At 36.8% G+C, this 13,590-nt stretch overlaps 1 protein-coding gene across 1 annotated transcript; it reads left to right on the top strand.

The window, feature by feature from the left end:
• Window positions 1–538: 538 nt before the first annotated feature.
• On the top strand, window positions 539–5,963 carry LOC131854916 (uncharacterized). Its single transcript, XM_059206099.1, has 3 exons — window positions 539–2,098; window positions 2,251–3,922; window positions 5,372–5,963. The coding sequence occupies exons 1-3, from the start codon at window positions 539–541 to the stop codon at window positions 5,818–5,820; spliced, it is 3,681 nt and encodes a 1,226-aa protein (XP_059062082.1). The 3' UTR covers window positions 5,821–5,963.
• The last annotated feature ends 7,627 nt before the right edge of the window (window positions 5,964–13,590 follow it).

Raw genomic sequence — 13,590 nt, forward strand, 5'->3', positions numbered from 1 at the left:
CAACCACCACTGGTCGACGTCAAATCTAGCGTCGATGACGGCATCAGTCAATCGACCAGTGAGAAGCACCGCTCATCACGCGACACATATGAGCACCAATAAAAAGGGTGGATACTCCACCCCTATGTAATTTCAAAAACGTTAAGTTGTTGCAATAAACGCTTCATGAGGAGAGGTCACAGTTTTATTTAAAAACACTCTTCCTTACCAAAAAACAAATTAACATAATTTCTTGGACCTTCGTACCCGGATCTTCATCAACCAGCAACCAGAGGAGGACAATTGTTGGATAAAAGGCAGCAACAGCACATCAGTATATCGAACATCATCAATAAAGCGCAGTTCGGTAAGACGTACCAGCCAAGATATCCCTCAACCTTCCTCTTCACCTGTGTTAATACTGTTTTTTCAACGTTTCTAGTGTCGTGTGTTAATACTTCACGCAAATTACGATCGGTGCTAGTGACTACAGTCAACGGTCAACGCTTCAAATTTCGCAAACGTGAGTACTCCATTTTCATACCACACAACCCCAATGATGGATCAGGCTAATTTATCAGTTCCCGTAAAATCCCCTACTAGATCTCCTAATAAAACTAGTGAATTAAGTCTATATATACGCAAAAGAGGCGTCATTAAAGGTAGGCTAACAAAATTGGATAAATACATAGAATCAGTCCTTTTACAACCGTCTTCATTCAAAAAAGCCGAATTCAAATTACGCATACAAGGCGCATCTTCTCTATTAACCGATTTTAATGAAGTTCAGTCTAAAATTGAAGAGTATTCTGATGATATCGATGAACAATTAGAGCATAGGGAAGAATTTGAAACAAATTATTACGGTGTGATTGCTAGGGCTGATGAGTTGCTATCTGGTGACAAATCTACCGAAGATTCTCATAAAGGATCTCTTAATTTAATGAAATTGCCGACCTTATCTTTACCTTCCTATGACGGTTCCTTTGAAAATTGGCTGGAGTATAGGGATTGTTACCTATCACTAATACATAACTCCAAAGAAATAAGCGCAATACAAAAATTTCATTATTTAAAATCATCATTGAAGGGTAGCGCTGAATTAGTTATAGACTCACTAGAGTTTTCTGCAGCTAACTATTCCGTTGCATGGGAGTTACTCGTAAATAGGTATGATAATAATAGATTACTTATTCATAACCACGTTAAAGCATTATTTTCAATCCAACCATTGACAAAGGAATCACCAGAGTTATTGAGAAAGCTTATCGACACTGTACTTAAGAATATACGCGCATTAAAAATTCTCGGTGAGCCTACTGAACATTGGGACACACTAATTATTTATATAATCGTTTCAAAATTCGATCCCATCACAGAACGCGAATGGGAGCAACACAAAACACTATTATTTTCAATTAACACCAGTGATTCTCAATGTCGGTTGAAACTTCAAAATTTGCTTGATTTCGTTGGTCGTAGGGCGGACATGTTAGAAACGTTAATAGTGTCAAACAAACCGATGCACAATAATATTAAAAAACAACACATTAATCAGTCGCAAAAGATACACTGTAACGTTTCTTCCATGTCCACAAATAAACCACAACAAAATACAATTACACACTACAAATCCTGCCCTATGTGTCATTCCAAACATCCATTATATTCATGCCAGCAGTTTTTAAATCTATCAGTTTTAGATAGATGTAAAATAGTCACACAAAATAAATTATGCGAGAACTGTTTACGCTTAGGACACTCGGCTACTGACTGTCGATTCGGTCCATGTCGGCACTGTTCGTGTAAACATAATACACTATTACATCGAGATGACACACACTTGCAACGAGAGGTTACTGATGGAGGCACGCAAAATAACGCTTTAACGTTATTCACATTAGATAACAAATCGCATGCACAGGTGTCGACTAATAGTGAACCGGTCTTGCTATCTACTGCAGTTCTTGGCGTACGGGACAAAAGTAAAAACTATATCAGCGTCCGCGCGCTTCTCGATAGCGGCAGTCAGCGGTCGTTCATAACACAATCATTATGCAATAAAATAAACGCACAATTAATACAGTCCACTTATAACATAAAGGGTGTAGGCAGCGCCGTTAGTGCACACAGACTTGTAACATCAATATCAGGTCCCTGTGTAGCTCCTATACTACCAATATTCAATGTTTAGTGCTACAACATATAACAACAAAGTTACCATCAACATCAATAAATATAAGTAATATTTGCATTCCTTCTCATATACAGTTAGCGGACGCAAAATATTTCGAGTCACAATCGGTCGACATCCTATTGGGTGCCGATTTATTCTGGGATCTCCTTGATGAAGGAAAGATTCGTCTTGAAAATGGTCCATTTATACAAAACACAAAATTAGGATGGATCATTTCGGGACCTATATATACGCACACTCCTAAATACTCACAAGTTTCATGCAATTTTACTCACACATTAGACTCACAGTTGCGTAAATTCTGGGAACTTGAGGAATTACCGAGGGTCACTAATGTCCTCAGTATTGAGCAAAGGGCTTGTGAGGAACGCTTTACAAGTACCACAACGCGCACAGAGGAAGGCAGGTTTTGTGTGCGCATACCTTTCAAGGATAGTCCTAAATTATTAGGTGAATCATACTCTCAGGCACTGAATCGATTTTATGCACTTGAGAAACGATTACAACGCACACCCGATTATAAACAATTATACATTTCATTTATGCGGGAATACATTGAGCTGGGGCATATGTCACGAATACACACATACAATACTCCACACTACATAATGCCACATCATGGTGTTTTTCGCGCCCATAGTACCACAACAAAACTACGGGTTGTATTCGACGCAAGCGCAAGTACCACCTCGGGTAAATCGCTTAACGATTTACAACTTGTAGGTGCACCTATACAAGGCGATCTAACTGCCATATTATTACGCTTTAGGCAACATCGGTGGGTGGCATGCGCAGACATCGAAAAAATGTATCGTCAAGTGTTGGTACATAACGATCACCGTGACCTACAATTAATATTGTGGCGCGAAAATCCCACTGATGAGATAGGTATATACCAACTCAACACTGTGACATACGGCACAGCATCAGCCCCATTTCTTAGCGTTAGGTGTTTGAAAGAATTAGCGTCTACAACTACAAATACAAACATTAGTAGAATTATACGCGAGGATTTTTATGTAGACGATTTAATTACTGGTAACTCTGACAGCAAAGATAATTTAACTCACACATGTAACGAGATTAGTCGGATTTTGATGACAGGTTGCTTTCCATTACGCAAGTGGATATTTAACTACAAAGAGGACTCGTCATCAACACCATCACATAACTCACACGCTTCAAAGGAGTTATCACTCGGCGATAATGTGCACCAAAAAACATTAGGCCTCGGTTGGTGTAATCAATCTGACACATTTAACTTTCGTACAGAATTCAAAATCGATTATGAAATATTAACTAAACGCGTCATATTGTCAAAGGTTTCTAAAATTTTCGATCCGTTAGGCATGCTTAGTCCTTTTATAATTATCGCAAAGATTTTATTACAAAGGCTATGGTTATTGAAAGTTGGCTGGGATGAACCGCTACCCAATGACGTCACTCACCAGTGGTTGCGATTTGTTGATAGCATTCCATTACTTACGAAAATAAATATACCGCGACACGTAATAGGTAACAATTCATTACGCATAGAATTGCATATTTTTACAGACGCATCACAGGTTGCTTATGGAGCTTGCGCATACGTGCGCAGTATAGGTAACGATAATAAGATTACAGTCCGATTGTTATGTTCAAAAGGAAAGGTCGCGCCTATAAAACCCACCAGTATTCCGCGTCTCGAGCTCTGCGGAGCTTTGTTAGGTGCTAGGCTATATGAAAAAATTAAACAGTCACTACGATGTAATTTTAGTAATATAGTCTTTTGGACCGACTCGACTATTGTTCTCGCTTGGTTACGAATGAATCCTAACTTGTTAAAACCATTTGTACAAAATAGGACGGTTGAAATACAGGAGTTAACGCGCGATCATTCATGGCGGCATATATGTGGTAGCCAAAATCCAGCGGACATAGTATCCCGCGGTGCCTACTTAGATACACTACACACTAATGATTTATGGTGGGAGGGACCGCCTATTTTAATTGATTCAAAGTATAACTCATCAACCATTTGTTGTAGTGAGAATGAGGACAGTTCAGGTCGTCTGTTGTCTGATTTACCCGAGGTTAAATCAAATTCAGTTCATATTTATCACATAACACAAGATTTGAGTTGGTTTCCTTTTAATAGATTCTCACAACTCAATCGCATGATACGCGCCTGTGCGTATATTTTACGCTTCATAAATAACACACAAATTAAAAATAATAAACGGACAGGTGTACTGAGTGTCGATGAGTTGAGTGAATCACAACAAAGGTTAATACATTTTGTTCAATTGGAATCCTACTTTGACATTTACACTACATTAATAAAAAATAATCAATTAAATAATTCGCACAATTTATCAAATTTAAATTTATTTCTAGATAAAAATAATTTAATTAGAGTAGGTGGTCGGCTTAGTAATTCTACTTCATTTACTTACGACAAAAAACATCCCATATTATTATCAGGCAAACATCAATTTACCATACTACTGTTTCGTGCGGAACACAAACGTCTACTGCACGCAGCGCCACAGGCTCTCTTGTATGCGATAAGAGAGGTATGGTGGCCGATTGGTGGGAGAAATATTGCCAGACAAACCGTACATAATTGTGCTAGATGCGCTCGCTTTCGTGCTAAACCGCTAACACCTCTTATGGGTAATCTTCCTGTGCAACGGGTAACCCCTGGATTTCCATTCATGTGTTCTGGAGTCGATTACATGGGTCCGGTTTATATTTTAAATCGCAAGGGCCGGGGAGCACGCGTTATAAAGGCATATGTTGCAATTTTCATTTGTTTTACTACTCGCGCAGTTAATTTAGAATTGGTAGGTGATTTGTCAACAGATGCGTATTTATTAGCTCTCAAACGATTTATTTCTCGCCGTGGTAAACCATCTGACATGTTTTCAGACAACGGCAGAAACTTTGTAGGACTCATGAATGAATTTCAAAATTTTCTCTCTAATTGTTCACAAGATATTATTAACTACGCTATTAGTCAAAAAATTAAATTCCATTTCATACCTCCTTATTCTCCTCATTGGGGTGGTCTGTGGGAAAGTGGTGTACGCTCATGCAAGAATGTATTGCGACGCGTAGTCGGTAACTTGCATTTAACATATGAAGAGTTCAATACGGTATTAACACAGGTCGAAGCTGTTTTGAACTCCCGTCCACTTAGTCCTATGTCCACAGATCCTCATGACTATTATCCCTTAAGCCCAGCTCATTTCTTGGTCGGTCGTCCGCTGACTGCGCCGCCGTGCTCTGATGTTCAAGACTTCACGCCATCAAACTTGACACGATATCAACGGGTAGAACAAATACGCCAACATTTTTGGACAAGGTGGTCCAAAGAATATATATCTGAGATGCAAATAAGGAACAAATGGAAAACTCGCCAAGCAGACCTGAAGCCAAACACCTTAGTGCTCATTAAGGACGACCACTTACCTCCATTAAAGTGGCGTTTAGGACGCATCATTTCCACTCTCCCGGGCAAAGACGGGGTATCAAGAGTCGCCGACATAAGGACGGAGACCGGCATCGTTAGGCGGGCATTCTCTAAAATATGCCCTCTTTGGAACGAAGAAGAAGAATTGAAAGTGGAACCTTCCAAGGCCGGGGGCATGTTAAAACAGTAGTAGCAAATCTGCTGTGAGTAGTATAATGCTCAAAGTCACAGGCGCCATCCTCAACCACCACTGGTCGACGTCAAATCTAGCGTCGATGACGGCATCAGTCAATCGACCAGTGAGAAGCACCGCTCATCACGCGACACATATGAGCACCAATAAAAAGGGTGGATACTCCACCCCTATGTAATTTCAAAAACGTTAAGTTGTTGCAATAAACGCTTCATGAGGAGAGGTCACAGTTTTATTTAAAAACACTCTTCCTTACCAAAAAACAAATTAACAGCTATATTACTGTAAAGTTTCATCAAAATCCGTTCAGTAGTTTTTGCGTGAAAGAGTAACAAACATCCATACTCACAAAATTTCGCTTTTATAATATTACTAGCTTGTACTGCGGTTGCATCCGCGTTAAATTTCAATAAAAAATTATAGCCTTTGTGTTATTCTGATGCATGAGCTATTACTGTAAACTTTCATCAAAATCATCAAACATCCATACTCACAAACTTTCGAGCTTACAATATATTGAGATTAATCATTGAATAGGCAACCGGTTGTGGTATATCCCTAGCCAGTACCGAGTTCTCTTTCATTAATTCATCTGCAACTGGAGCACACAGCGATATATGTTTCCTTTGTGTTATACAGACTATTAAATACACGGCTTTGTCTGTCACAAGGCAGACACGTGAGCACTAGAGAAAATTATCTATATAATTATTTATCTTTATTTATATAGAAAGTCGTGTTAGTTACTCCACTTATAACTCAAGAACGGCTGAACCGATTTAGCTGAAAATTGCCAGGGAGGTAGTTTAGAGCCAGGACAAGGACATAGGATACTTTTCATACCATTCGACAGTATTCCCGTGTGACTTGACATGAAACGTCATTCACTATAAAACGTGGTATAACAAAATTCTATAAAATTATATCATTATATGAAGGGAAATTGTTTTTATAATATTTATTCCATAAAATAATTCATATTACATAATAATAATAATCTCAGGATAATTCATACAGCGCCATCTAGCCTCAAGTTGTGTTATGGGGGTACTAGATATCTGATACAAATAAAATAGATATAGTTTTTTTTCGTAAATACATACTTATTACATAGAAAACTCACAGACCGATACAAACAATCATACTCATGAATACAAATGTTTGTGCCCTGCGAGGGATCGAACCTGCAACCATCGGAAGTATAGAGGTGTGCTAAACCGCTAGACTACCGAGGCCGTCGATATTAATTATTTTAGATTTAGTCGTTACGGTAACCGTTTACGATCAGATGGGCAGTATGCTTGTGTGTTGTCATCATAGTAAAAAAATATATATATTGTGAATACGAAAATGTCTGTCTTATATAGTAATAATACATATTTATACATTTTGGCGACTGTTTGTAATTTGATGAAAAACTTAACTCAGGTAGAGACTAACGAAGAAAGATTCATCCGTGAAAGAAAGGATCTGCAGTCCCAAATAATTCCTAAATTCACAATAGTTACACACAGTACGAAATATCAAGCTGTAAAATTGTTTAATAATTTACCAATACATCTAAAAACTGTTTATAATTTCACATTGTTTAAGACCAGATTAAGGACGTTTATATTGAATAAGTGTTACTATGGTCATCGATATAATAGTCATACTTATAAGACTTATGAGGACCTACTAGACTCTGCTATCTGATATACCGAGATTTAAGTTGCTATTATATTGTTGACAAAAATTTACTGTAATGTTACTATCATGTTATCCTACACAATTTGTTTTGTTTTGGATGAATAAATAAATAAATGAAAATAATTTTATTGATATATTGACATATATGTATATATTATATCATAATTGTTATTTGAAAGGGGGCGATATAAGACATGGAAGTGTGAGCAGTAAAAGAACCAAAATAATTGCTAGTAATATTATTTGTTCGCTTCGGTTTTCTAGAGATTTAGTACAGTCTTACTTCTGATACTCTCGGGTTCAATTCCTCACACGGTGAGTATGATTGTTTGTATCAGTCTGGGTGTTTTCTATGTATATTATGTATGTATTTACAAAAAAAAATTATCTATGTATTTGTATCAGGTGTCTAACATCCGTAACACAAGTTCTGCTTAGCTTGGACCTAGATGGCGCTGTGTGAATTGTCCTGAGTTACTATTATTATAAAGTAACACGCATAAACGGCCATGTATGATATAATATGTAAGTAAACTTACTTGATCTTTGTATAAATCATTTTAATCCCACAAAAGTCAAAAGTTAACCTTGTCAGTTTTAAGGGCCTACCCTCGGCCGTATTTCACGGTTCGGGAGACATTCCACGGCCCTCTTGAACCGGAACAAATGGTTACATATCACTGCCTGCTACAGCCCTTCCACCGCCTTCAAAATAGTGGCTTTTTACCAGAATGATGGCAATCAAACGAACAAATGGTAAAGTCAGGAAGACAGGAATTATTTGCTATTCACAGTATTACAAACTCTACTCTTTCGCCCATCAATATAATTGTAAAAGCATACAATAATAAATAAAATAAATAAATGACCCTGGACCATATTGATCCAGCGCCATCTAGTCCCACGGTAAGCAGAGCTTGTGGTATGGGTACGAGACAACTGATACATATATTTTTTGTAAACGCATACATAATATACACAATAAATACCTCATGAATACAAATGTTTGCACCGTGCGAGGATTAGAACCCGCGACCATCGGAAGTACAGCGTTGAGTTTAACCGCTAGACAACCGAGGCAGTCACAATACTGTAATTTTTGCTACTAGACCAACATTATTTAAAAAGAAGGTTGCTAAGAACTTATCAAACACCCACTTAATTTAATATGTAACCAATTCTTTATTTTCATTTTTTTTATTATTTACGCTTTCTTTATCATCTTCTACTTCTGCCCCGTCAGCGTATACATTTAACGTAGGCGCTTACTAACCACCGCCACAGCCATCACGCTATCATGTGATGCCATTCCAGAGGGCAGGCGGGTGCATCATACCATTATCATCAATAAAAAAAAGTATATTCCTGTATAGGAAAATGTCTTCCGCAATTACAAAACATACCATTATCTATACATATAAATAAAATTGGAGTGTCTGTTTGTAATATTGAAATAACCAGTTTTTACTACATGCATATGAATATAAATACGGTACATACACCAAAATAACATTTTTTACTATTTTTGTCTGTCTGTTTGTTTGTGCCGGCTATTCTCAGAAATGGTTGGATCGATTTCTACGGGATTTTTTTGGCAGGTAGCTGATATAATAAGGAGTAACTTAAGCTACTTTTATTTTAGAAAATTTCTCTAATTAAGGTTTTTGTTAAATCCACGCGGACGAAGTCGCGAGTGCAGCTAGTCAATCCTAAAAAAACATAAAGATGTTCCCGTAAGTTTCTGCGAAAAGAATACAAATATCCACATAATTTGTCACATCGCAGCTAAATCCCGGAAATGTCTGTTCTGTGATACAGGAACATTCACTTTGGCACAAATTAAAACGGCATCCAAAATTCCCTTTGAAGTTAGGCTCCCGTAGTTCCTATTGCATTCCGTTTCAGATAAAGACAGCTCTACATTTCTGCAAAACGGTAAATGTGCACTACACCTGCAGTAATCTAGCAGGGTTGTCGATACTATAATTCTCTTTTAAGATAGTTATGGTTTTCAGTACTGTAATAAAGAGTAACACGCTAGTTTCTTGTTCTTTTTGACATAACTGAAAATCAGCGCTGGAAACTATGTTTCAAGCATTATGCTGAGTTGTGGTCCACATTGACTAAGTTTTTTAATGTGTAAATTGTTGCTTGTATTTCTTATGTTATTATTGCGTAAAACGAATAAATAAAATTTTATTTTATTCTATATTCTATTCTATTCTTCTTGTGATAAGTCTGCGTTCCGAATGAGTGATAGAATCAAAAATAATTAAAATGCTTATATTGAGTTTAAGTGCATAAGTATTATTTCTATTTCTTACTCTTCATTTAGGTCTTTGGTGGTTCCGCGGTTTAGCACATCGCCTTACTTCTGATGGTTGCAGGTTCCATTCCTCGCACGGTGCAAATATTTGTATTCCTGAGTATCATTGTTTGTATTGTGTCTGGGTGTTTACTATGTATGCTTTTACAAGAAAATGTATTAAAGTACAACTATTAGTCGTACCAATAAACTAGATGGCGTTTTGTAAATCGTCCTGTATTTATTGCACATGTTATCATGTGACACCAGTGTTACCACTCATAATTGCCATTAAGGAGGTCTAAGGCATCATGCCTCTTATCCTGTAATTTATTATTAATTAACTGGATATACTGATATTATGTCACTTGAGACCAAGTTGCCATTGTACAAAATTCTAGGAAATTACAAGTAAATATGTCTAGGATATGGAAATCGACTAACTATTCATTAGGTTGCATTTGTTATTATGAATGTTTATATAGTATTCAATAGATTATTATTATTTAATTTTCTTTCTTCGACCAATATAGGGTGGTATGTCACATACATACCAGTATATACACACTCTTGTATATATTTATATTATCGTGGTAGTTATACTACAATGTGGAAAGAACTTCTCATTTCTAACAAGGCTAAAAGTATAACTGCTCTTTACCAACCCTGCGACATAGTATGATCGTGGATGTTCCTTTGACCGCATACCATTTTTATTAAGTTTCAGTTTCAGTATTTTCCAACTGATTTCAGAGAGAAGGATGTCAATTAGATGACATGGGATTTTGTTTGAAAACTGAATAAACGGTTGACATTATATAAATATTTGGTATGTTTATATACATAGTATATTTAAAAGGTGACTTTTCGAGTTTCGCAGCCAACATACGTTCGATTTTTGAATTTTTATTGTTTTATTTATTATATTGTTAATGTGTTGGTACACATGTTCCGAACATATATTCCCAGTTTCTAGCACATAGTATATTTATTTTGTTTTTGATAAATAAAAATGTTAGACGAATTTCTCTTGGCCTGCTTTTATTCGGTTATTTTTTGGGTCGGTAAATCCATCTGACAGAGAGGCAATTCAAATCTTATATTAAACAATTTTTATGTAAGAAAGCCTATTACAGGATAGACGAATTCATAGAAGACAACATATCAAGTAAATAATTAGTTTATTAGCATACAACGTTATAATTTGTTTATCTCATTGCTTTCTTGATTCAATTATTTTAGAAATATGAAAGCGTAGCGGGTTTTGTATTAATTGCCGCATGCATTCTTATGTGAAATGTGAATACTATAAACATCAGATGGTAATTGTGAGTAGCTATGACGTGGTCTGGTGTTTTGAGTAGTCATGCTCACTAAAATGTCCAGACTTGTGGCGGCGTGGTGGGCCGGGTCATTGGGCTCCCTAAAATATGGTCGAGCGCAGTGATGGCTGGCTCATCCGTCATACTCGTGAACGGGTGCTGCTTGTAGGGACTGGTCTGCTCTAATCACTATGACTGATTTCCTCTTATTAATTGTTTAACCAGTTGGTTATGTATTCAATATTTTTTTCTTTTTGAGTATTTAATTGAATTAGTGCTAATCGGTGGTTTGTATTCACACACTTAAACTTAAATTGTAAGTAAGAATAAATTATTTAAAAGAGCAACACACAAGTTTCTTGCTTGGTCTTTTTGTGATGAGACAGCATTCGGAATGAGCGGTAGATTAAAAAAAAAAAATGTTATGACTATTCAAAAGTGCTTCAATGTAAGTTTATTTGAATAAATGATTTTCTATTCTATTCTATTCTATTCTATTCATCCATCAGGATGGATATGATTAAGCGTAGGAAGGTATACTTCGACCATGTCATGGTACTTTACATTGACTTTAAATATTCCAACTCATAAACCAGGAGACGATTGCGAGAAAAAGTGGCGTCAGTAGGCGATGTTCTTGGCAGAAGAATTTATGTTTTCTTCAATAATGCAATAGATGTTGATTTTTTAATGGATTGTAAACGGTGATATGGTTAGACCCTGTATTACATTACCTTCCTTTTTTATAGTCGGATAAAGTGACCCAATTCTGTTCACCTCGCAACAACATTACAACTCCAAAAACAGCTGATACAAATACGTTTTAAGGAGCAATTTAATTTCCCCAAAGCGCTCGGATTAGAAATTTTTATATAAAAAAAACCCTTAACAAAACTCGCGATTTATAAAGCCGTTCGTATCCATTAACTCCATTGTGAAGTTATTATTCTGAGGAAAATGTTCGGATGATTGTTAAAATATTCGGAATGGCCGTCTTAGTCGTAAGCTAAAGTGACCATACGTCCCGTTTTGAGCGGGACAGTCCTATTTGGGGTCTATTGCGCGAAAATTTAATAATAAAATAAAAAATCTATTCCTCGTCTCAGGCTAGCTTGTTGTAAGTTGAAATAAGACATGATAGTGAAATCATAGTCTAAGGAGAAGTAACATAGGAATCCTATAAACTAGTGTCGTGGGGTACAACAGACGTCAAATGACTACACGGTTACACGATTTTCGTTGTTTTTTATTTATACTACCTGTTACACGCGACGTCGTCCACATGGAATTAAAAAAAAAACAGTAATAAAAGTAAGTTACTCGGCGAGTGTAAGTCCCATCAGAATCGTTCCAGCCGTTTCTGAGATAAGCAAGAAGACAGACAAAAATGACTGAAATAATATTTTTAAGGTAAGTACCGTTATTCACTTAAACTGTTCAAATTAAGACACAAACATACACTTCTACTTTATTTACTTGTGTAAATAGGCTAACGGTTGCCACTTCTAACCAGTTGGGTGGTCGGTTTATTTATCATTCTAGTTACATAAAAGTAAATCAGCTGGTCTACTATTTGAGATAAATATCAATGTCCCGTTTTGAGTAAAAAATGAATTGTCACTCTAAGACTTGCTTACGACGTAAGCAGGCCATAATGGCGTCGAAACATCGTTAAGATAAAATGGAATTTCAGAAAACTGTAGATGCCAATTGAGATTGACTGAATGTAAAAATGTGATAATTATTCTCGGAATATTTTTATTTATTTATTTAATTCAGGCTACATGGCCCTTGTATACATACATAATATCTTATATACATATGAAACAGTAATAAAATATAAATTGTCTCTATGGTCACGGCAGTGACGACGGTAATCTGCCACGGTAGCGCGGATACACCACCCTCTTCGGTTAGTAGTCCTCCTTCATGAAGGTGGGCAGCATGTTGGTTGGGACCCGGGAAACTAACGCATTGAAACTCGCGTTACGACTCGACTTTAGCTGCGTCACCCTCAATGTCAGGTTACTCCGTATGTAGTTGACAATGCACAGGGCATTGTGGTGGCGTCATGTAGACGGGACAGGTACATTGTGGTCGGTGTCACAGCACCAGTGGGTGCAGTGCCACAATGGTCCTGGTTGGTCCTATTTGTTTGTCTTCTGTACCAGGACGTCTTCATAATCACGGTCACCACTGTTAGCACGAACCATGTTCGGTGGCACACGTCAAAGATGGCACCGAACATGGCCGAACCGAACCGAACCATATTATTGTAATATCATTATGAACAATATTACAAGTGAAAACTTTGTTTATTTCTCCATTTTATTTAATTTTGTTGACCGTAGCTGACTTTTGCTGATTCACCGGACGAAAATAGATTGAATGTGTGAGAGGACTTATGGAGCGATTAAACGCTAACTCTGTCTGAAGTTATAGAAATACTTA

Source organism: Achroia grisella, unplaced genomic scaffold (genome assembly GCF_030625045.1).
Source record: "Achroia grisella isolate CSIRO2021 unplaced genomic scaffold, CSIRO_AGI_Agris_v1 utg1248, whole genome shotgun sequence".
NCBI classification, from domain to species: Eukaryota; Metazoa; Arthropoda; class Insecta; order Lepidoptera; family Pyralidae; genus Achroia; species Achroia grisella.

Bases quoted from the DNA above. Each gene is read 5' to 3' on its own strand.
- LOC131854916 (XM_059206099.1), top strand. From the start codon at position 539: ATGGATCAGGCTAATTTATCAGTTCCCGTAAAATCCCCTACTAGATCT. The intron at 2,099-2,250 runs GTTAGTGCACAC...TCTCATATACAG, and splicing joins TAAAGGGTGTAGGCAGCGCC to TTAGCGGACGCAAAATATTT. The intron at 3,923-5,371 runs GTAATTTTAGTA...CTATGTCCACAG, and splicing joins AATTAAACAGTCACTACGAT to ATCCTCATGACTATTATCCC.